Source organism: Lynx rufus, unplaced genomic scaffold (genome assembly GCF_022079265.1).
Source record: "Lynx rufus isolate CCGP_SWC_20201006 ecotype Redwood Valley unplaced genomic scaffold, mLynRuf1.p SCAF_25, whole genome shotgun sequence".
NCBI lineage: Eukaryota > Metazoa > Chordata > Mammalia > Carnivora > Felidae > Lynx > Lynx rufus.
The window spans coordinates 8682077-8707308 of NW_025814840.1; the positions used below are offsets into that span (position 1 = coordinate 8682077).

General features: G+C 45.7%; 2 protein-coding genes and 1 long non-coding RNA gene across 3 annotated transcripts in view; 2 read left to right on the top strand and 1 right to left on the bottom strand.

The window, feature by feature from the left end:
• IFIT3 (interferon induced protein with tetratricopeptide repeats 3) lies at positions 1–12271 on the top strand. Its single transcript, XM_047088689.1, has 2 exons — positions 1–80; positions 10317–12271. The coding sequence occupies exons 1-2, from the start codon at positions 76–78 to the stop codon at positions 11791–11793; spliced, it is 1482 nt and encodes a 493-aa protein (XP_046944645.1). The 5' UTR covers positions 1–75; the 3' UTR covers positions 11794–12271.
• On the top strand, positions 2–21863 carry LOC124518669 (interferon-induced protein with tetratricopeptide repeats 1B-like). The gene is made up of 2 exons (XM_047088690.1): positions 2–80; positions 20333–21863. The coding sequence occupies exons 1-2, from the start codon at positions 76–78 to the stop codon at positions 21750–21752; spliced, it is 1425 nt and encodes a 474-aa protein (XP_046944646.1). The 5' UTR covers positions 2–75; the 3' UTR covers positions 21753–21863.
• LOC124518671 (uncharacterized) overlaps positions 10894–25232 on the bottom strand; it is an 18174-nt gene continuing 3835 nt past the window's right edge. The window contains exon 4 of the long non-coding RNA XR_006963728.1: positions 10894–10971. This is a non-coding gene — a long non-coding RNA (uncharacterized LOC124518671). The remainder of the gene's footprint in view (positions 10972–25232) is intronic.

Consider the following 25232-nt stretch of genomic DNA (forward strand, 5'->3'; position numbering starts at 1 on the left):
CACTCGGGACGTTTCCCAAGAACGGATCAGCTTGGGGACCAGATTTTCAGAACGGAAGAGGAGCAGGTTGCAGACATGAGGTCAGTGACATAGAAATGCGTAAGCGCCCTCCCCTGATCTTGAATGCAAATTGTAAACGGAGCTGCTGGGTGCAGGCAGGGTCCTGTGTTGTCCCGCGGCTTTTGGATGAACCGTGGTTTATCGGTGTGGGCGCTTTTTATTTCCGGGTCTTTTCCCCGGTGTACACACACTGAGGCTTCCGGAGCTTCTAGAACTGCTCCTCTAGCTGGGAGCCCAGAAGAGGGAAGGGCTCAGCAGGAGTGTTAGACCCACTCAAGCACAGTTTGTGGATTCCAAGTTGGAGCTGGGAGGAGTGATGGAATTACTCTTTATGGGCTTTTTTGTTGTTGTTTTCTTTGCAACGACTGAGAGGCTTTTTTTCTTGTCGTTTTAAAAAGAAGCATTTCTTTTCAGCAGATATTATTAAAGATGGAATTGGTAGTACAAACTCCACTCGTGTGTTGAGGAATTTTGCCCTGAAACGTTGGGTCAGTTCGAGGTGGGAAGTGGAAGAAATAATTCTTCCATATGGGCATTTTCCCATTTCTTAGATCAAAACAAAACCAGAAGCAGAGAGTGTGTTTTTATTTCTGTGATGAGAGCTGGGGAGCAGCAAACAATTTGCTCTTCAAAACAGAATGATCTAATCTCTTTTTTAGTAACAATCTAATCTCTAGTGGATGGAAAGCAGGTCGGTGGCTGCCTGGGATGGTGGAGGGGGCTGGGGCTGGGTAGGAAGCAGAGTGGGGAATCTTTGGGAATGATGTCAGTAGTCTGTAGGGAGATAGTGGTGCTTGTTGCTTGTCAAAGCTCAAAGCTCCTCAAACTCTACACTTAAAATGTGTGCATCTTATTGTATGTAAAGTATAATCTTAGCGAATTTGGGTTTTTGTTGTTTTTTTTGTTAAAGCATGTGAACATGCTTAAGTTCTGCCATTAGAGCCTCAGGAAAGATAGAGTTGAGAGAAGGAGAAGCCATTTTCACTCAAACACCATGGGGAGGGAGGATCCCAGTGACCACACCCTGGGAAAGTCCCCAGGGCTCCTATTTGGGAATGGGCCGGGTAAGAGGAAGTCACTGCCAAGTGCCTCAGGTCACCCTTTGCTATGTAACAGGTTCCAAGTTATATATGTGTCTCCATGAGTGGGGTTAACCAGAAAGCCTGGCCCTGCCCAGCGCCCTGTTAGCCAGTTTGCCCCAAGAGGTTTTACGGTGGCCTGTGCTTAGGTGTGTCCAGAGTCACATACTTGAGGAAGTCTGGGGGTCGGGGGTGGTAAGGGGTTCTCTGGACTCTGCTGGACGGGTGCCCACATCAAGTTGCCCTGTTCCCAGAGGCTATATAGGGCCAGGGCCAGGTGGGTCTGCTCCTCCCTGGCAGGGCTAAAAATTGCCAAAGGGGAAAAACCACCTGGGGAAACACCTACTATCTTCGGGCTGGCTGATGGGCGCCCTCCTCTGCCCCACTCACTGAGGAACTCCGTTGCTGCCCCGTGCACTAAAACTTCTTTTAAAATTGTAACATAATAGACCAGCGATTGTGAGGGTAACTCTTTCTGCGTGGTCAGCAGTTGGTAGTGCGCTCTGTCGAGGGCTTTCCGTGCGTTATTTCATATCACCTTCCCAATAGCCCTAGGAAGGAAGAACTGTGATTTTTATCAGCCTCATTTTCTATTGTTTATGAATATAATTTATTGTCAAATTGACTTACAGACAACACCCAGGGCTCCTCCCAACAAGTGCCCTCCTCAATGCCCATCACCCATTTTCCCCTCTCCTCCATCCCCCATCAACCCTCAGTTTGTTCTCTGTATTTAAGAGTCTCTTGTGCTTTGCCTCCCTCCCTCTCTGTAACTATTTTTCCCCCTCCCTTCCTCCATGGTCTTCTGTTAAGTTTCTCAAGATCCACATCTTGAGTGGAACATATAAAACATATAAAATCCGTCTTTCTCTGCCTGACTTATTTCACTTAGCACAATACCCTCCAGTTCCATCCACGTTGCTGCAAATGGCATGATTTCATCCTTTCTCATTGCCAAGTAGTATTCCAATGTATATATAAACCACATCTTCTTTATCCATTCATCAGTTCGTGGACATTTAGGCTCTTTCCATAATTTGGCTATTTTTGGAAGTGCTGTTGTAAACTTTGGGGTACAAGTGCCCCTACGCATCAGCACTCCTGTATCCCTTGGGTAAATTCCTAGTAGTGCTATGGCTGGGTCATAAGGTAGTTCTATTTTTAATTTTTTGAGGAACCTTCACACTGTTTTCTAGAGTGGCTGCACCAGTTTGCATTCCCACCAACAAACAGGACAACCTGGAAGAAATGGACAAAATCCTACACACCCACACACTACCAAAACTCAAACAGGAAGAAATAGAAAATTTGAACAGACCCAAAACTAGTGAAGAAATTGAATCAGTTATAAAAAGTCTCCCAACAAATAAGAGTCCTGGGCCAGATGGCTTCCCAGGGGAATTCTACCAGACATTTAAAGCAGAGTTAATACCTATCCTTCTCAAGCTGTTCAAAAAAATAGAAATGGAAAGAAAACTTCCAGACTTAGTCTCACTTTCTAGATGAGGAAAATGAGGCTCAGCAGGCAAGAGAGTAGGTGTCAGAGCAGAGCCATTCGTGAGGTACCAAACTCTAGGGCTGAGCATCTTCTAATTCTGTGGACCAAATCCAAGAGGGTGGAGGGTCTTAATGCTTTTAATTATGCTCACACTAGAGACAAGGGGCAGGAGTTAAAGGACTGGGCCTTCGAGATCCCTATTTGGAGAATGAGGACCACTCTCTTTGATGGAAACTCTTGGAGTGCACGGAGGAAGGTAAAAGCAGACCTCCCCAAGGCATAGTTTCCTACAATTTGGATGGAAGGAAAAAGGAAGATCATTCAGGACCATTTCCTCATAAGGAAATGAGGCTAAATAATGTGATTCCAGAAATATTCCAGAGCAGGTCAAAGAGGTAACAGAACTCCAGGTATCTTGTGGTCATTTTCCTCTCTTCTAGATTGTCTGCCTCTCTCTTTGATATGCTACATTATCTCTGACAAGTAAGTGGGAAACTGCTTTTCAAAATCCCTCTAGAATAGTGCTTCTCAAAATGCGGGACAGGGGCTCCTCCAGGTACACAATTTCCCTGGTGCTTGTATGAATGCAGATTCCTGAGCCCAAGCCCACACCCAGATTTCAACAGAAGCTCTGAGAATAGGGCCTATATATATATATGTATAATGCCTTTTTCCAAACCCCCAGTGTGCGTGGAACCCTGTTCCCGGTGGGAATGACCTCAGCTCTGACAATTAGGTTTCAGTTTCTCCTCAGTGGGAATCCTGATAGCATTGTATTGGTCTCATTGTCCTTTTCTGTTTGATAAAAGCGTAGATCTCAGGGCTAGCTGGCATCCTGGTTGGGAGGCCCTTCAGCAGTTGCTTCTGATCCACAAGCAGAAAATAAAATCAGCCTGGACCCCAGCTTTTCAGAATTGAGGGAAATAGCCATCATGAGGTAAATGTTCCCTACTTTTCTGATAGGAAGTTGAGAATTTCCCACAAATCTTCAGCCTTGCATGCAACTTCCTGAAGTATGTTGATGCAGTGCTTGCTTATACATGAAATACACAATTATCTAATTCGATCATAAATCTCTCTTAGTTTCGTGGCCATTTCTGATTTACAGACACTGAGGGAAGTGCTTCCAGGAGAGCTGGGGGGGGGGGCGGGGTGGGAGGAGAAGAGACTGGCAGATGGAAAGGGGCAGAGGGCCTGGAGGGCACCACTGTCCCCCAGGAGAGTTCTGGAGGTCCCGGTCCCTCTTTTGTTTCTTTTGTGAAAAGACTAAGTCAGTGAATTTTGTTGTGGTTGTTGTGGGTTATTTCAAAAGTGTGGTTACTTCTCTGCTAATGACTAAGCCAGCACTGCATTTCATAATGAGGTTGCTCTTACCCAAAGTTTGCTCTTTCAGAACTGAGAAATATGGTGAAGGGACAGAAAATACACCACCCCAAAATGTGCCGCTTTGGCATGTGGGTTATTTTGAGCCAAAGGCAACTGAGACCCAACAGACTCAAGAAAACGTTTACCTCTCTGTTAACTGCCTGAGAGAATTTAGATACGGGGCCTGACCCCAAAGGGAGCTGTTACCAGAGATAACTTTTTATCTGAAAGACTTACATGCACGGCAGGGCAAAAGGCTGAGTATCAACCGTCTACACTCATCTTTTTGGGAATTGCTCTCCACCACCTTGAAATTTCAGGACCCAATCCACTACTTAGCTGAAGAAGGCATTTGAGCCTCAACTGCCTCACTGCCTTTGGGCCTCATGCTTTTATGGGGCTCCTACACCTACAAAATTAAATTTTTCTTCCCTGTTCATCTGTCTTATGTCAACTTAATTATTAGACTAGCCGAAGAACCTAGAACGGTGGAAGGAAATTTTTCTGAGCTGACAATGTCTACCTGACACGCCCTCTTACTGACCTGCTAGGCGCCCCCTGTGGACTACGAACTGTCACAAACTGTAGCAAATGTCCTATATCACAACTAACCTGAGTGCCCAGTTAGAACGCAAATTAGCAGGCCCTGCATTCCGAAATCCAGATTGAATAGATCAGAAATAAGGCCTAAACTTCATACATATACATATAAAGAGTGTTTAGAGCAACTTTCACAAACACATACAAGCTAAATTAGTAAGTGAGGAAGCCATGGCATATGGGGTATTGGTTTTTAAAAAGGGAATTGTATTTTTTATATTTTTTAATCAGAATTATCTTCAAATGTTTTATTTTGATCTACTCAGTTAATGATGTTAACGTTATCATAAATATGTAATTACAGTGACATGTGTAAATATGTGAATTAACATATAAAAATATGTAATAAAAATCCAAAGAGGGGAGTGAGGAACAGAGTGTTTCATGTACCTAAACTACACAGAAGAAAAGGGATAAGAATTGCTAAAGTAATTCTATTCTTTTCTTTCAGCTTTATTGGGGAATAATTGGCACATAAAATTCTAAGATATTTAAAGGATACATCATGGTGATTCAATATACAAACACACTGTGAAAGGGCTCCCTTTTTCCATTAGGTCAGTTATCACCTCACATACTCGTGTTGTTTGTTTGTTTATCTTTGGTGAGAATATTGATGTTCTACTCTCTCCACAAATCCCAATTATATATACAATACTATGTTATTAATTATAATCACTATGTCATACATTAGATCTTCAGACCTTATTTATCTTACATCTGAAAGTTTGTACTTTTGGCAACCTCTACCTATTTCCACACTCCACCCCCAACAACCACTTTTCTACTGTTTCTATGAGTTTGACTTTTTTTTCCTTTTTTTTTTTTTCTTTTTTAAGAATCCACAGATAAGTGACATCATGCAGTATTTGTCTTTCTCCGTCTGGCTTATTTCACTTAGCAAGATCTCCTCATATTCCTTCCATGTTGATGCAAATGGCAGGATTTCTGTGTTTGTTTGTTTGTTTGTTTGTTTGTTTATGATTGAGTGATGCTGATCAGAAAAGATGCCTGATATGATTTGAGTCTCCTTAAATTTTAAGATTTTTTTTGTGGCCTAACACATGATCTGCCCTAGAGAATGTTCCATGTGCACTTCAGAGGACTGTGTATTTTGTGCTGTTGGATGGAATGTTCTGTAAATGTCTAAGTTCACCTGGCTAAAGTGTTGTTTAAGTTTGATGTTTTCTTATTCATTTTCTGTCTGGATGATCTATCCACTGTTGAAAAGGGATAGAGAAGTCCCTTATTATTACTGTATTACTCTCTATCTCCCTTCAGGTCTATTAATATTTGCTTTATATATTTAGGTGCTGGTGTGTTGGGTGCATAAACATTTATAAACATTATATCCTATTGTTGGATTGACCACTTTGTTGTTAAGTAATGACTTTCTTTCCCTCTTTAACTTGAAGTCTATTTTGTCTAGTATAAGTATAGCTGCCCCTGCTTTCTTTGGCTTTCATGGAATATCTTTTCCATCCCCTCACTTTCATCTATGTGTGTCCTAAAAGCTGAAGGCAGCATGTGTTAGGTCTTCTTTTACATCCATTCAGCCATTCTGTGTCTTTTGATTGGAGAATATAGTCCATTTATATTTAAAGCAATTGTGGATAGTTATAGACTTATAGCCTATAGACTATAGACTATTGCCATCTTGTTCATTGTTTTCTGGCTGTTTTACAATTCCTTTATTTCCTTCCTTTTCTCTTGCTCTCTTTCTTTGTGATTTAATGCTTTTCTGTAGTAGTGGTGTGCTTCTATTCTTTTCTCTTTACCTTTTATGTATCTAGTACAGGTTTTTTCTTTGTGTTTACCATGAGGCTGAAACAAAACATCCTATATTTATAACAGACCATTTTAAGTATATAACTTAAAAGTTTGAATGCATACCTTTTGTACTCCTCCCTCCCCCTACGTTTTATGTTTCAGATGTCACAATTTATATCTTTTTAACTTGTCTATACATTAACAGATTATGGTGGTTATAGTTATTTTTTTTTAAAAACTTTTGTTTTTAATCATTATACTGGATTTATAAGCAATTTACCTATCAAGGCAATAGTGTTTTAAAGCAAATCTCCTGGACTCTAGCTCCAAGTTTCATGTTTCTTCTTATCAAGATATCAGGACTCATGGTCCAATATACTTTTCTCCAAATCTTACTTCAAGGGGGTATCAGGTGTCAAATATATAATCAAATTGGAAATGTACAGAGGAAACCTTATGAAAAGTCAACAGAACTTAATTAAAATTTTCAATAAGTCTTATAATCATGAAGCCACTTACACAGTTGGCTCTCTTCCTGAACAAACTGCCCTTTGTTAGCATACATTCCTTAGCATGGCTAGCTCTAGCATTTGGTGAGGTGGTGGTAGGGATGGAGTATCCCTAAGTGTTCCATCTCTGGGGCTGTCTCTCAGGTTCAGGAATATAGAGGGAGCTTTTCTACTTGCCCTACACTTCATGAGCCACTGACATCTCCTGAAGCTTATGTATAACAGGATTGGAATGTGTTTCATCTTGGAGAGTTGATGGAATATGTTTCATCTTTATCAATAAGTGCCTAAAATTTTAGTCTGGTAAGATCCCTCTGGTTTACTAATATTTCAGCCTGTGTCATCACCACGGGAAAAAAAGATAGCGAGATAGTGTTATCAAACTGGTGTTATAGCAAAAACAACCAAAGTCACCTGCTATTCTGCAGGCTCACTGAGAAGTTGGATGAATACACTCTATGGCTGATAGAGTGTTCACCTATTATTTCCAGGCACCTATATCTACAGATACATTCTACCGATCTGAAACTCGTGCCTTCCTCCAATGCCCTAATTGGGAAGTCAGCAAAGTTAACTAATGCTGAAACACAGAAATGCCTCTATTATGCCTTAGTTGCATAACAGTTATAAACATATTTGTTCAGTGATCATCTTTACAACTTGCTCTTAATGTTTACTTTCTAATACTTGCTACCTTGAGTTATGATCTGTAGTCCTTCAAACAGGGCAGCTAGAATCACCACATGAAGCCAAACTGGAAAACCCTAGAATGGAGATAAAAGACATTGGCATTGTGGTGCTCTAGCCAGGGACCTAGAGAATGATAAAGATGGCCAGGAATAGAGGCATGCACATAAAAGGGTATCTAGATAGACAGCAACTTCCCCCTTTTTCCTTGTCTTGGGTCAATTGCCTTGCCTCTGTGTCTTTCACTATAAGGCATTTCACATGTGATCACATTGGGTCCAGAAATGGCCTAGATGAGCATTGCTGGAGAGACAGACAGAAACTAGAGCAGCAGCAGTAGTGTGTGGACTGGTGCTGGTCCTTGGGAAAGTACAAATAAAGTCAGTGGCTCCTCAGTGAGCAAAATGTATTTTGACAAGTTAAAGAACTTCCCTTTATTCTCATTATATCTTTCTTATTTCTTCAGGGATAAAAATGCTTCTTTCTTTTTGTTTTTTAACCAGTGTTGGCAAGCATAGGTGGTTGGTGTCTTTTGGAATACATTTTCTCCCATTGTCATGATTTTGCCAAATTTAAGTTGGCAGCCCTATTTGACTCAACTTCTTTATGAAGTTGTGCTAGTCTGTGAAACCCAAAACTATGGATAACAACTGGGTTTAATGATTTCTGGAGGTTCTTAACTATCTTGTGGTGTCAAGAATCTACTGGTAGAAAAGGGGAGCACAAACTCAGTGAAACATCCTCCGAGTGCCAGGCAAAGAGTGATAGGAGAACACTTTGAGAACCTGGTAGTTTATCCAACTGAATAAGGCCAGTGATCTCCCTTGGCATCCTCCATCTACAAAACTCAGATATGTTGATTTTGCTTGTTTGTTCCTCAAAATTAATTCATTCTGTCTGGGGATCTGGCCTGTGACGGGAAAAATGCCCCAATCAGACTGAAAGTGAGTGCCCATGGGTCTGTGTGAGTGACTGCAGGGAGATGGTGAAGATGAAGGGAAAGGGCTCAGTCTCCACAGCACGGTGTAAAACACCCCTGGGTTTCCGTCTCTTTATGTGGCTCCTTCTAACCAGTCGGTGGGCTTCTAGGCCAGAGAGAGCAAGGATAACTGACTTTACTTTGTCTTGGCATCCTTCAAAACTAACAAAGTGACACAAAGGAGTAGCCCTGTAAAGGGTCATTGGATCCACCTTGCCCAGCATGTGAGGACTGAGCCCTGACTTCTAATGGAGCAGGACAAGAGATCCAGGTCTTCTCTCTGCAGTGCTCTCCTCCCACCTGCCCACCTCACCTTGCAGATCTGCCCACACAGTGGGAGGGACGTGCTCCATGGGCTCTTGCACAGAGCACAGCTACAGGCGGGTGAAGCTAGGGAGCGTGAGGAAGGTACCTCCTCTTCTGTCGAGGACAACATAGGGTGTGCATTAGTCAGGGCTCTCCAGACAAACAGGACCACTAGGAGATACATGTATGTCCATGTAAGCTGCTGGGAGATGTCAGGCCCCACCCACCAAGGCTGGGAAGAGGCAGCAGGCATTTGCTAAAGGCAGTTGTTCCAGGCTCTTCCATGTGTTTGCTGACCAAGTCAACCGTTCAGAGCACCGCAACAGAGGAAACTCGGGCAGCCAACTATGGAGCTCAGACTGCATGAAGGGCTTTTTCTTCAGCTTCTACGTGAAGGTTAGGGCAGGATGGACTCCTGGATGGGGGAATCGTGGCTGTCCCACCATCAACTCTGCCCTGAACTGTAGTCATCGACTTCGCTCAGATCATGAGTAGGTTCAAGTAGTGGACTCACAACGTTTGAACTCAACTATTTTTTCTGTTACTTTGTCCATTTGCCAACAGCGAAAAACAAACTGGATCTTCAGCTTTATCCCCATTTCTTGAAAGGGAAGAGCCTTTATACAACCGGACATATTTTTTTGGTTTCCCTCACTGAGAATTTTAACCTTCTTTTTTCTTCTTTCTACAACAATTTCTAAACATGCTTATTTTTACCTACTCTTTTCTCTACTTTCAGTAAAATAAAGATTAAAGATTCTTACCTACTGCTGGTTTAAAATATATATGTGTGTATGTATATATTTATATATACATATATACAAAATATATGTGTATATATATTTATAGATACATACCATATTATAAATATATATTACAAATATAGTATTTATATATAACATACTATACACACACACACACACACACACACAAAATGAAAGAGATTTATTCTCAGGAATTGGCTCACATGATCATGGAGGCCGAGGACCATAATCACGGGTCACTGTCCACAAGCTGCAGACCCAGGAGAGCCAATGCTGTAATTCCAGTCTGGGCCAAAGGCCTGAGAGCTGGAGGGACAATGCCATAGGCTGAGGTCCAAGTCTGAGGGCCCGAGAACCAGGAAGGCCGATGTACAGGCTCCAGTCTAAGGGGAGGAGAAGACACATGTCCAGCTCACACAGCCAGGCAGACAGAACTCACACTCCCTCTGCCTTCTCGTTGTACTCAGACCCTCACCAGACCGGGTGGTGCCCAGCCAACACTGGGGAAGACAGTCTGCTTTACCCCTGCCTCCTGAGTCAGATGCTGGTCACAGACACACCCAGAACTGATGTTAGACTCGAAGTCTGGGCCTCCCACAGCCCGGGCAGATTGACACACAAACTTAACCTGTAACTGCATCCCAGGGCGCGGTGCCTGGCAGGTGCACATCACAGTGACCGTGTCTATTTTCTCCACAGTGAGGTCAACAAGAATTCTCTGGAAAAAATCCTCCCACAGCTGAAATGCCATTTCACATGGAACTTACTTAAAAAAGATGGTGTCTCGCGTGATCTAGAAGACAGAGTGTGTAACCAGATTGAATTCGTAAACGCTGAAGTAAACGCTGAGTTCAAAGCTACAATGTACAACTTTTTGGCCTACATAAAACACTTAAATGGTCACAATGAGGCCGCCCTGGAGTGCCTACAGCAAGCTGAGGAGCTGGTCCAGCGAGAACACTCTGATCAAGCAGAAATCAGAAGGCTGGTCACCTGGGGAAACTATGCCTGGGTCTACTATCACCTGGGCAGACTCACAGATGCTCAGATCTATGTGGACAAGGTGAAACAAGTATGCGGGAAGTTTTCAAATCCATACAGTATGGAGTGCCCTGAGCTTGACTGTGAAGAAGGGTGGACACTGCTAAAGTGTGGAGGAAAGCACAACGAAAGGGCCAAGGTATGTTTCGAGAAGGCTCTGGAAGAGAAGCCCAACAACCCAGAATTCTCTTCTGGACTGGCCATCGCAACATACCGTCTGGATAATAAACCACAGAAGCCATTCTCTGTTGATGATCTGAAGCAGGCCCTTGAGCTGAATCCCGACGATCAGTATGTCAAAGTACTCTTGGCCCTGAAATTGCAGAAGATGAATGAAGAAGCTGAAGGGGAGCGGTTGGTCCTAGAGGCCGTGGAGAACACTCCTTGCCCAGCAGATGTCCTTCGCAATGCAGCCACATTTTACAAAAATAAAGGTGATCTAGACAAAGCTATTGAACTGTTTCTAAGGGCATCGAAATCCATTCCAAACAATGGTTACCTGTATCACCAGATTGCATGCTGCTATAGGGCAAAAGTCAAACAGATTCAGAGTGCAGGAGAATCTGAAGCTGGCAAGAATGGAGAGAAGATTGAAGAACTAAAGAAACATGCTATTGACTATGTGATCAAAGCTATTGAGAAAGGAGTAGATCCACTGTATGCATATTCTGATGTCACCGACCTCCTGGAAAGAGAAGACTGTTTTCAGACAGCTTTCAGTAAGGAGCTCCCCAACACTGGGAGGCTACAACCCCACCAGCACTATTGCGACTTTGAGGGGCATCATGGGAAGTCTGAAGACACTTCTGTCCAACGTGATTTAGAGGGTGTGCCCACAAGCACAAAACCAGCTGAGAAAGGAAAGATGAAGTGCCCACCACAGAATATAGCTGGAAATCAGCTTCCACAAAATGCACCCAATTCTTGGTATCTCCAAGGATTAATCCACAAGCTGAACGGAGAGCTGCTTCAGGCAGCCGAATGTTATGAGAAGGAACTGGGCTACCTCTTAAGGAACAGCCCTACCGGCATAGGCAGCTTTTTCCTGCCGTCCCCTGAGCTTGAACAAGGCAGTGAGGAAGCAGGCCGGGGCCCACCCAGCCCCGTTCTCAGAGCTCCCCCAACCCTGAGCTGAAACACAGAGGAGGGACGGGAGCACAGTCAGGGAGCGTGGGGTGCTGGTCTCGCTTATTGCTTTAGGGCACATCTGAGGAGTAGTTTCCTCGTGTCTGTCTCCCCTGTGCATATCAGCCACACACACTTCCCTAGTCCGCAGGTCTTATAACAAAATTAGCAGTGGAAACAGTGCTTCAGGCCTGCATGCTGCTGAGTAATTCTCAGTTTGCACTCGGTTCACCGGATAGCCCCCATTTCTGCCCTTCTTGCCAAGAGTCTTAGCTCGCCGCTGCCTGCTCCCAGGTCTCCCGCCCTCTGCCCCACTGCTATCTAGCCTTCTGGACCCCCTGAAAGACCACCTTTTGACTAATCCTGGAATATTCCTTCTGTCTGACTCTTGGCTTCAGCCATGTATATATATTCCTGATTGTGATACTACAATAAATACGTATTCTTGATAGTGATGCTACAATAAACCTTAAAATTTTGACTCAGGATAAAGCAGTTGTGTGCTTTGCGTGTGTGCCTGAGAGTAATATTAATTCCCAAAGTTTCTCTTCGGGACACTGTCTAGGGACAGTGGGTAACTGCTACAGCCATATCATACTACTGTCAACGTGCCCTTGTTAGCTAACACTCCCCTGTAGCCGGCCTGCCCTTGGCCATGGGAACTATCTCTCTTATTCCAGTCCAGGGGCCCCGGCGGAGTGCAGTGCCCAGCCAGAAGCTTCTGCAGGGTTGCTGTGCACCCAGCAATGCCTGGACAGTTGCCCTCCTGACGGTGTGTAAGAGATGCCAGTACTAGGCTGGCTATAGAGACAGAGATCTTCACCCGCCCGACAGTATGAAAATATTCAAGTAGTCCCTCCCAGCTGCGGAGACCCACAGGCTTGTGCACCATGCAGCTAGGAGATGTGCCAAGGACCCTGTCCACCTCTCCTCAACCCGTTACAATGTCTGCGTTCGTATGCTTCTCTAGTGGTATCATCCGTTTGTCTGGGTGCAGAGGAAGATTGTTAGGCACCAGATCCCAGACAAGACAGAGGGACTGGCAATCCCACCTCCTTTATGAGCGGGCAGTCAGAAATTTGACTCTTTCCTTGTACAGAAGGGGAGTTCTGGGAAGGTGTTTCATAAGCCACACTGGCTGTAAAAGCAGCAGACTTCAGTGAGGCTGCCCCCCACCCCTGAATTATCTGTTGGCTCCAGCAAGGCTGGGAGAGCCTCCAAGTGCCCAGCAGTGAATTGCTGCCTCCTGGCCAGCCTTGGCCTGGAGCAGCCCATTCCAGAGGGGTTGCTGGGCCCAGGTAAAGAATATTAGCATGGAAACCAACATTGAAAGCGTGGAAGAGCATGGAAGGGTGGCTGGGGGTAAGTTGGAGACTGGCAACAGGTACAGCTCTGAGGTAGGTGAGGAATTGCCCATCTATATGCAAACACACATGCTCAAGGACACAAAGATTTTGAATACTGGTGGCGAAGGAGGACATTGGAAGTTTCTCCAACAGGGGTACCTGGTCCCATCCCCGGAAATCACACACAGCTGATTGACACAAGGATCATGGCCACCTACCTACCCTGTCCCTCCATGCTCAGGGTCCCATCCACCTTCCAGATGGTGCTAAGGCTCCCAGAATTGCTGTTGATCTGTCCTGACCTACATACCTAGGCTTTGATTTATTTTGCTGCCTGGACAATTTTATGGAAAAGATGCCTCTGCACCCACAATCTACTGTTGTCTGAGGGAACGTCCACAATCTGCACTTCCTTGTGTGTGCCCCTGATCTCACACAGCCCCGCCTCTGGAGACCCAGAGGGAATAAGAAATTGCTGGTTTTTCACAGACATCCACTCCTTACCACCTGGGGCCATACCCAACCCTACCCAACTAGTAACTCGGTGGGGACTTAGAACTTCTCGACCAGTGCCATTTTACCACCTAGGCTGTGGGGCAGGCTTGACTGGTGGCCACATAGCATGTCTTAGCAGATTCTAGGGCTGTCCACAGAAGAGACAATTGGAGGAACGGGAGTCTGTCTCCACAGGGGAAACCATGGACTCCTCCCCTCAGGCTTATCAGCTCCAGGGAAGCATGGACTCTGTCTCCTTTGCTCACAACTATATGCCCATTCCAGCAGTGCCTGGAATGAACTGAGCTCTCAAAAAATTTTGAACACATTGTCTCCATTGACGTCTATGACATTGCCATTACCACCAGCTCAGTGGCTCACTGTGTGAGCTCACCTCTTCTAAAACAACTTCTCTGAATCCTAGGGGAGGGTGCTGGGAAAATATAAGAATAAGTGTCCCAAACTACAAAACAGTAACAATAAAATCATGGCAGGTTTCTGTACTGGCCTCTGAACTATATTCTAGGATCTGTGCTAAGCCCATTGCTAGCATCTAAAACCAGTGTGGAATGTATGAGGCTCAGAAAGGTTTGGTAACTTGTCCAAGGCCACACAGCTAGAAAGAGGTATCGCTGGGACTCAAGTCCATAGCTGTATGACACCAAGACACTCTGCTCACATGCATTTCTGTACTTTCTCACATGCTGTGTCCTCAGTCTATTGGCACAACCAAGAGGTTTCAGGCTCTACCGTGAGGGTAGACCCCTGACTTGTGTCTCTTCCTATCAGTTCCTCCACTTAATCCAAACCCCCCTCCCCCACACTCCTGTGTGTGATTCCGGAATCTCCTGGCTTTCCATTTTACTCCTCTTTCCCACTGTGTTTTGTAATCCAGTGTCAGATTTTTTTAATTCATCCTGATACGGCAAATTCACAGGACCTTGACAGTGGTAATGCTCCTCAAGCTACCTGCAAAGGAATTTAGAATTATGTCCACGCAGGGCTGCACCAGCCTCTCCAGAACCACCAGCAGCTGACACAGTGAGCTCCATTTTGTAAAAGTTGGGCCTGGACAGCAAGGATCTCTTAAATGCATGGGGAATACTTTCCTTGGACTTTAAGATTTTCCTCTGCAGTCCATTTTGTATTCATTCTCATAGGAAATTGGGAAGGGTGGAGAGAGAGCCACACTCAGCAAGTCTTGGCCTGTCCTTCCTCCCCCTTGCTCCACTAGATGGAGTGACTGTTCCCTAACTGCCTGCTGTATTGTGTTCTCCAATGAGAATTCTAGGAAGTTGGCATCAGAGTCCCCAAGATACCACCTGGGTCCGGTGATTCACTAGAAGGACTCACAGGACGCAACATACAGTCCTATCCATGGATTAGACTTATTACAACAAAAGGATACAACAAAAGCAAAATCAGCACAGGGAAAGAGTGCATGGGGTGAAGGTCAAAGAAACCAGGCACAAATCTCCCAGAGTTCTGTCCCAGTAGAATCAAACAGGATGTGCTTAATTCCTCCAGCATCAAATGTGACACATCTGAAGCTAGTTGGAGCCTCAGCGCCCAAGGGTTGTATCGGGGACCAGCCACACAGGTACCCCCTGCTTAGCACATATCAAAATTCCAGACTCCCAGAAGGAAAGCAGGTGTCGGTATTAACCAGATTGTTTGCACAAACTGTTTAGGCACAGCAAACCAGCCTGATCAGTTAGAGAATGGTGGGAGCATTCCAAAAATCCAAGTTCCCAGATGTCAGCCAAGGACAAACCTTGCAAGCAGGTCTTTCTAAGGATCATAGTCTAAGGCCTGATATGTTAACCCTTTTCTGTACAGTTTATGAGTGCCACCAATGACTCCACAGGCACCAGGCACCCCAGGTATCTATCCCTTTACCCTTCATTCCCAAACAATGCTTTCACCATGTTTCAGTGAGTCAGGGTCCTTCAAGCATGCAGTGAGGGGACCCATGGCCACCCTCAGGTTTGCCCATGTTTTAAAAGGACTCCCAGACTCAGCATGCAGCCATAATTACAGGTAAGTTATATTATAGTGTAAGGGAAGAAAACAAATCTTTTCCCCCTACAGTACTCCCAGGTTCTCCAGCAGGGGCCCTGCAAATTAGACTGACGACAGATTAGCAAGAGAAAAATAGCTGCTTATTAACTGGTATATCCACACACATGGGGGAACTCAGGGATGCATAACTCAAAGGGGTGGATAGAACTAGAGCTTCTATAGTGCAGGGGAGGAAAAATCTTTCTCCCTCTACCCTCCTATATTCAATGGCTGGGCTCATGAGTCAGTTAGACAAGAGCCAGGTTAGTAAGAGAAAAAATAGGTTTAATTACATACACACACACACAGGAGTTCACAAGGAAAACATGGCTTCCAGAGGTGCCAGATGACTGAGGCTTATAAACCATCATGCAGGGTTGATAAGTCATTGGCAGACCTAATTCCCTTCAGCTCATATTCAAACCTGACATAATGAATTTGCTGACATCATGTCAATGAATTTTTCCTTTTATTAAATTTTTTTAATGCTTATTTATTCTTTTTTGAGAGAGACAGAGACACAGAGCATGAATGGGGAAGGGGCAGAGAGAGGGAGACACAGAATCCAAAGCAGGCTCCAGGTTCTGAGCCGTCAGCACAGAACCTGATGTGGGGCTTGAACTCATGGACCATTGAGATCATGACCTGAGAGGAAGTCGGACACTTTACCGACTGAGCCACCCAGGCGTCCCATCAATGAAGTTTTCTAAGACTTCATGGCCTCTAAGACTTCTGTCTCCATGAACATGTGGAGCCCAGAGGGAACAGAGGTCACTGAAGTGGGATGCTGTAGGGGCTGCACCAAGCACAGGACAGCCTGGAATGATGTTGACAATGCTGAACTTTACCTGAGCCCTGTGCTTCTAGATGAAAGCCACGGTCAAAAAATCTGCCCACCCCCAACTTTGGTGTCTGAGAATGTGGGGAGTTTAGCTAAGCTACTCCATGTTATTGCTGTCTCGGTATCCATTTTGTTTGGCCTAGGAGCCTGAGTGGGGCGTTGAACTAACATTAGTCTTCGTGTGCAAGTACACGCCCTAGATAGCAGCCTGCAGAATTACAAGCAAATGTAGGTTCCTGATATGATATCTCCCAGCAGCCTGTCTGAGCAACAACCTTCCTGGCCTCCTAGGGCCTTCCCCTTCTGCCCTCCTCCCCTTAGAGAAGCCCCTGTGGAGCTGACCGAAACCCCACTCTTTTGAGTTTGAAGGGACCATTCCAAACCTACGCCCAGAACCCCAAAGCATTTCACTCACAGCCCATGATAAACGCTTCCTCTCTGCCTGCAGCCTGCCTTGACATCCCTATCATGTGGCATCAGGACCTGTGAGGAATAAACCTGTCCAGTTCAACTTCTCTTGTGGTCTTCTGTGAAACTGCAGAGAAACACCCTTTTCCGTATTACTTAGATAAAACTCGGGATGGGACCCCTGTCTCCCTCTGTTGAGGCCACAGACTCTCCAGATTCTCATTCTGCTTCTCCTAAATGATCATCTGAATTATTTGTTCCCGTGATCAATCAGAACAAAGTGCCTGTACGTTTAATCAGACTGACTAGAGGTTTATCAATTTTGTTAATTCTTCCAAAGAACCAGCTCCTGGTTTCATTGATCTGTTCTACTGGGGTATTTTCATTTTTGTTTTGTTTTGGTTTGGTTTGGTTTTGATAGCTTTGATTTCGGCTCTAATCTTTATTATTTCCCTTCTTCTGCTGGTTTTGGGTTTTACTTGCTGTTCTTTTTCCAGCTCTTTAAGGCGTAAGGTTAGATTGTGTATCTGAGACCTTTCTTCTTTCTTTAGGAAGGTCTGCATTGCTATATACTTCCCTCTTATGACCGCCTTCGCTGCGTCCCAGAGGTCTGGGGCTGTGGCATTATCATTTTCATTGGCTTCCATGTACTTTTTAATTTCCTCTTTAACTTCTTGGTTAAGCCATTAATTCTTTAGTAGGATGTTCTTTAATCTCCAAGTATTTGTTGTCTTTCCAAATTTTTTTATTACGGTTCATTTAGAGTTTTGCTATGAAACCCTTTATTGTGGTCTGAAAATATGCACGGTATGATCTCAGTCTGTTTGTACCTTTTGAGGGCTGATTTGTATCCCAGTATGTGATCTATTCTAGAAAATGTTCCATATACACATGAGAAGAATGTGTATTCTGCTGCTTTAGGATGAAATGTTCTGAATATATCTGTTAAGTCCATCCGGTCCAGTGTGTCATTCAAAGCCATTGCTTCCTTGTTGATTTTCTGCTTAGATGTTCTGCCCACTGCTGTAAGTCAAAATGCCTATAAACTTAACTTGGCCAAATCTCTCTCTCTTTCCTCACGAGACCCTTAAATTTGACTCGCCCCCAAGGCTAAACAAGTATTGGAAGGCCAGACAATCCCTCTCAAAGCTTGGCTAACAACAAGGAAAGAGATTTCCTGATCTCTCCACCCTCTCCCTTCTTCCCTGACACCCAGTTTCTAGAAGTTTCTAGAACACCCAGTTTCTAGCCTTGTTTGCACCTCTATGTAAAGGAAAAGCCCTCTTCTGACTAAACCTTTCAGACATTAGCAGATCTTAAGATCAGAACTGTCTCCCTTCCTTATTGCAAGTCTTCTTTTTTTTTATTTTTTTTTTTCACTTAATAAACTCAATGTCTTAGAGCCCTTTTGGGCATATAGAAAACTGTGCAGGAAGTACAGAGTTCTAATATACCTCCCTCCTCCACACCCTCACCCCTCCTACAGTTTCCCCTATTATCAACACTTTGCATTTGTGTGTATATTAGCTCCAACTGGTGAACCAATATTGATACTTTATTCCTAACTGAAGCCCACAGTTTACATTAGGGCTCACTCTTTGTATTGAGCACATCACCCATCTACCATTGCTCTATCATCAGAAGAATTACATCGCCCTAAAAACGCCCTGTGCTCCAACAATACCACTTCCCCTAAAGCCTTGGCAAACACTGATCTTTTTACTATTCCTATTGTTTGGTTCTTTCCACAATGTCATGAAGTTGGATGTACAGGGTATAGCCTTTTTAGGATGCGTCTTTCACATAGCAATGTGCATTTAATGTTCCTTCCTGTCTCCTTTAGCTTAAGAGCTCATTTGTTTTCACTGATGAATAGCATTCCATTCTGTGGCTGTACCACAGTTTGTTTATCCCCTCACCTGCTGAAGAACATCTTGATTACTTCTAATTTTTGGCACCAACAGGAGTACCAAATAAGCCAACTCACTGAGAGGAAGTGGGTATAATCCAGCTCTGCACCTCTGCTTCTTTAAGTCCGATCCCCAGGTGGTATCTTGCCTGTTCTAGGAAAGTGAGGGGCTAGATCTCACCTACAGACCATGGAACAACTGATGACGTTCAGGGGGTATAAGTGCCAGGCCACCTGAAACAAACTCATGCCTGACCGGACGGTAAGGGCAGAATCCACACAGCGAGGCTCCTGTCATGTAAAATGTCCCATTTCCAGAGTCCCAATCTGGTGGTCAGCTGGCACTTTCACAGTTACATATTCCTCTTATCTGCTTCTGCACGTTTACTGTGACTTGAGATACAAGTGCTGGTTTGGCGATCCTTCTGGAAGCCTTAGCATGTGCAGCTAGCATCACTGCACCTTTGCATAAGTAGCCTCAAAACCGCCAGGGCCTGGCCTGGCCACTGCATATCTTCTTAGGAGTATTCTCTAAGTGGGGAGCCAGCAGGACTATGATTCTTCAAAATACTTCAGCTGAAAGATTAAGAGTTAACCCAAGAAGGTGTTTTCAAGAAGAGAGAAAGAATCCTTCCTCTGTGATTATAAAGCAACCAACATCTACTGCTTTTGTTAAAATTAAATGCTCATGGATCTGTCTCCCACCTAGATGGCAAGTCACCTGAGAAGAGGAAATCTGTCATATCCATGTCCCAACAGAGTGCCTGACATGTAACTAATGGTCATTCATGGCTTGCAGACTTTAGAAATGGGTAAGGAAGGAGCTCATGGCAACGAAGGCCGCCTTGGACATGCCGACAGCTCTGGGCTGAAGCAATAATATAGAAGCTCTCTGAACAGAAAGAAAGAGACCCACACAGCCCGACACTATCAGCAAGGCCCCGGTGCTGCTGGACAGCGCCCCACAGCCAGGACCCTGTTCCCCTTGTCAACATCAGACAAGGCCACCCTGACACCATGAGAGACCAAAACAAAAACAAGGCCACTCCATAAAACATGTCTGAACACAGACAAAAAAGATGAATGCTGTCCAGATGGGTCCTACACTGACCCAACACCAGGTGAAGTTCTCCCCACATTTCCTCTGACAGCACTAGTGGTGCGCTGCAACATTGAGGAGAGAAGGGCTTTGCAGTGCTGAGGGTGGGGCTAAAATTGTTTTGACATTAGCAGAATTAATCCCTTTCAGGTTGCCTTTTAGACTACATGTAACCTACCTGTTGGCGCCATAAAGCGATGAGCGTTTCCTCAGGGTTTTTAGGCCAACCTGCTCTCTGTCCTAATGACGCGACCACAGAACCCAGGGAGGCAACAGATAGGGGGAGGCAAAGACACTGGAAGGTATCATTTGACCATTCAAGTGCTGGCTCCATTCCAATTAGACTGAATTCTCCTAAAAATACAAATAATTGTTGTCTACTTTTTACAGTGACGAATCAAACGGGAATCCCATTGAAGATAGCCTGCTTCAGCTGAGATGCCACTTCACCTGGGAGCTGCTAGTTGAAGACACTGAGATGCCCGATTTAGAGAACAGGATCTTGGATGAGATTGAGTTCCTAGACACCAAATACAACGCGGGCATACACAACCTGCTGGCCTACGTCCGACACCTGAAAGGCCAGACTCGGGAGGCCCTGGGGAGCCTGAAGGAAGCCGAAGACCTGATCCAGCAGGAACACGGCGACCGATCGGCTGTGAGAAGCCTGGTCACCTGGGGCAACTACGCCTGGCTGTATCACCACATGGGCAGGCTGGCGGAGGCCCAGACTTACCTGGACAGGGTGGCGAACACTTGCGAGAGGTTTGCAGCCCCCTCCTGCTACAGGCTGGAGTGTCCTCAGATGGACTGTGAGGAAGGGTGGGCCTTGCTGAAGTGTGGAGGAAAGAACTACGAGCGGGCCAAGGCCTGCTTCGAAAAGGCTCTGGCAGCGGAGCCTGAGAACCCCGAATTCAGCACTGGGTATGCAATCACCATCTATCGCCTGGACGGCTTCCACAAAGCGACCCAGGTCAGCGACGCATTTTGTCTGCAGCCTCTAAAAGAGGCCATCAGGCTAAACCCGGAAGACGCGTATATCAAGGCTCTGCTCGCCCTGAAGCTTCAGGACGTGGGCCAAGAAGCCGAAGGAGAAAAGTACGTCGAAGAGGCACTGACCAACACGTCCTCGCAGACCTACGTCTTTCGATACGCGGCCAAGTTTTACCGCAGGAAAGGCGCTCTGGATAAAGCTCTTCGGCTCTTAAAGAGGGCCCTGCAGGCCACGCCCTCCTCCGCTTTCCTGCATCACCAGATGGGGCTTTGTTACAAGGCACGCATGATCGAAATCAAGAGAGCGGCAAACTGGCAGCCCAGAGGACAGGATAGAGACAATGTCCACAGATTGGTTCGCTTGGCTATACGTGAAATTCAAAAGACTCTGATGCTAAGGCCCACATTTGAGTTGGCTTATGTTGAACTGGCTTACATGTATGCAGAAATAGGCCAACACACAAAGGCTGAGGACGCCTTTCAGAAAGTGTTGCACATGAAGAACATCAACGATCATCTGCAACAAGAGATTCATTACTGCTATGGCCATTTCCAAGAACTTCACAAGATATCTGTGGATAAAGCAATCACCCATTATTTAAAAGGTCTCAAAATAAGAAGCATCTCCCGCACCAGGGAAAAAATTCTCAGCGCCCTAGAGAAGTTAGCTAAAAGACGTATTCATCAGAATGTACGTGTGGTGGAAAGTTTCAGCATCCTTGGGCTCATCCACAAATTGAAAGGGGAAGTGAGTGAGGCCCTGGTGTGTTATGAGAAGGCTCTCAGGCTGGCTGCTGACTCCAACGCCATGGTCTGAAACAGAGGTCACCATTACTTGTTTAATGTCATAACTAAATATAGCCAACACCTTCCTGATCGCTGCTTTCAGGAACATGTGACATGCTGAAATACAAGAGTTGATACAACACAGGCTGTGCTGCCGGCTGAGCGCCGCCCCCCCCCCACCATTTTCTTTCCCCTCCTGTCCATGTGTAACACATCCCTGTACTCATTGGCCAAGGTCGGTTGATGCTTTGGGGGGCACCTATCACCTGCTAGGCCAACGGAAGCTCTTTTCCCTATGGCTTTGCATGGGGAAAGGGTGCATGGGTGGCTTCCGTCCTCCATCTGCCTGGTCTCCGAAACAGAGGAGTCTTAAACAGGGAAGATTTCAGCCCCTCCTGGGCCCAGCACACCGGTCACATGCCAGTGTAGCTCTGTGCACACACCCCTGCCTCTGTAGGAGCACACACACAGGACGTCCGTGCCTTGGTCCGAAGACACTTCCGCTGGTTGGCTCACACACTCAAAGCATGAATTCCTGGAGACAGTCATCCTGAGCCAAGAGCATGGGCTGCTCATATACACATGCACCACGTGTATCTCTCTCCACACACACTGATTCTGGAGCTCACACAGGCCCATTCCTGCGGACTTGTGCACATACACATTCTGTATTTGGAAAATTCCTGACACTGTAACCCAGTCAGAAGTTTAAAAAAAAAAAATTAAAAAAAAAAAAAAAGATTTACTTTTCATGTGGCTGGGCGTGCTGACCTACCAGATCTAAAAGCAAGGCAAATGAGCAAAGATGAAAGAGAAAAGAGAAGGGACTTCAGGAGGTCACTAGAGTGTTCCAGTCCCGGTGTCCATCTCCCAAGGCCTTCCCACAGCCAAGAACTGCTGGCCAGGAAGCCAAGTCTATAACCTCATAAGAAACTCAAACATTTCGGGACACGTTTGTCCAGCCGCTGGCAATTGCAAAGAATCTGTGCATTCCAAACACGTCGCTGGACGTGCACTCACCCCTAAGAAAAATTAAAATGTACTGGGGAAAGACAAATAAAGGAAAAGCCCGTTTAGGAGGTGCAAGCCAAAAGTGACAAATACATTAATGCAGTTTTTAGGTGCTGGCCCTTGGGGTACATCATATAATCTTCTTTTTCCCTAAGATATTTTCTCCAAAAGCATTCAGTAAAGTTAGAAACTTGGTAAGCTAACAAAGTCTTTGAGTGAGTTTTATTAGTGAGATTTTTAAAAGGTATATATTCCAGGGACACCTGGATGGCTCAGTCGGTTAAGCATCCGACTTCTGCTCAGGTCATGATATTGGGCTCATGGGTTCAGGCCCCGCATCCAGCTCTGTGCTGACAGCTGGGAACCTGCTTCGGATTCTGTGTCTCCCTTTCTGCCCCTCCCCTGCTTGCACTGTCTCTCTCTCTCTTTCCCAAAAATAAACGTTAAAAAAAATTCTTTTTTAAAAAAAAGATGTGTATTCTTGGAGTCAGTTAAGCATCCAACTCTGGATTTCAATTCAGGTCATGATCCATCGGTTTGTGAGTTCAAGCCCCGCATCAGTCTCCGTGCTGACAACGCAGAGCCTGCTTGGGATTCTTTCTTCCTCCTTTTCTTTCTCCCTCCCCGGCTCAAGCTCATGCTCTCTCTCAAAATAAATAAGTAAACTTAAGAAAAACATATATTCTATGTTTGGATGGAAGTAGAAAAACACAGGAGCGACTTCTATAAGCAATAGAAGGTCTGAGGCAGAAGCTTCGGGAATATAAACACTACCAAGAATTTTTCCAAGTATTGGGTAGGGCTTTACTTTTGCAGGCCACGGAATTGTAAGGTTGGTTTTTCCCTGAGGGCTGGAACTGACCTATGGGAAGGAGGGTGGCGGTCACTCAGATGATACCCGGGGAAAACAATTAATAGCAATAATTAGTACCAAAATTATTGCCCTATCCAATTTTGTCGCTCCTAAACCAAGAATGGATTTATTATATTGAAGCAACAAAAAAAACCTACTGGGGCAGGAATACTGTCTTTTTCTTGTAAACAAGATGTGACTGAAGTCATCACAGTATGCATGCCGACACGTTTCCTCAGCGAATTGCCTTCTTACACAACAAAAACTAAGGTAAATAAATGGATGGAGACTTAATGGATGAATAGATTTGCAGTTAAGCAAATGTGTAAAATGTTACTGTAGGATCTAGGCAGTTGAGTATATTAGTGTTCATTGTAAAATCCTCTCAACTTTTCTCTGATGTTCAGGACAAAACTGTCCGGATAAAAAGGTCAAAAGGCCGTATCTGAAAGGTAAACCAAAATGAGGCAAATGAGCCAAAATATATACGGGCTAGAAGATAAAACCACACAGGATGAGAAAATATTCTAAGTGATTTGTTTGAAGCACCAGGTAGCTATGTTCCCCTGACGTGGGACTTTGAACACCACGGGACTTTGAACACCACGGGAACAGCCCCTCTGAGGGGAGGATGGGGCTTCCTTGCAGCCCGTGGCCTCATGGCACGAGACAGGAGAAACAGGCTTGTCTCTCCTGCTCTCACTAAGGACTGAGGGGACCCATGAGTGACTCCACCCCCTCCACCTCTCAGCCGGGGAGAAGCCACCTTGGTGACACGTTCTGTCCTAACCATTCCAGTACGCGGAGAAGGAGAGGCCCGGCCCCAGCATTACAGGGTGAGGTGTACATGGTAAAGAAGGGGCAAGGTTTGGATTAGGCCATGGGCTGCCCCCATCCGGAAGCGTGCGCAGCGTTGGGGGGGGCGGTGGAGAGCGCAGTGATTGGGCCTCTGCCCCACCTTGTCCCTGGCTGGGCAGGCAGAGTAGGGGACATGGATGGGGTACACTGCGTGTCACTGGTGATGTCCCCCAGTTTGGCCCCACAGCAGGCTGGCTTGCTGGCTCCTTGCCGGCTGCCCCAGCCACAGGACCTGAGAAATAAACGGGATGCTCCGAGCCACTGCATCAGCGTTAGACGTAAGCCATCCCCAGAGCTTGGTGTACTTCCTGGGTCCGTTGGGGCAGTGCGGTCTTGCCAGTCCTGACGGCCCACATGGGCTCAGAGGCCAGGACGACCTTGCTCTGGTCCTTCGCGTTATCCACAGTGACCTTCTCGGCGACGCCAGCTTCCCTCTCATGTAGCTCCTCCCCAGAGCAGGCGATCACTCCCAGTCCCTCTGCAAGGCCGTGGGCCACTTTCTGTTCCATCAGCTCACCTGACTCGCCCAGGACAGCCCACGTGGCTCATGCCAGGACTGATCACCCTCTGCAGCAGCTCTGTGCAGCCACAGCAGTCGGGATCCCTGCCAGGGGCAAAGTCCGTGTGACATGTGACAGTGGGGGGTGCACAGACCACCTCAGTGTCTGCCCCAGTTTCAGAGTGAGGATGAGTTCCCCTAGCCTCTTCTTACAGTGCTCCCCACAACAAAGAACTTCCTGAGGGCGCCAAGGCACTGGAACCCACACACCGAAGGTCAGCATCACCCCC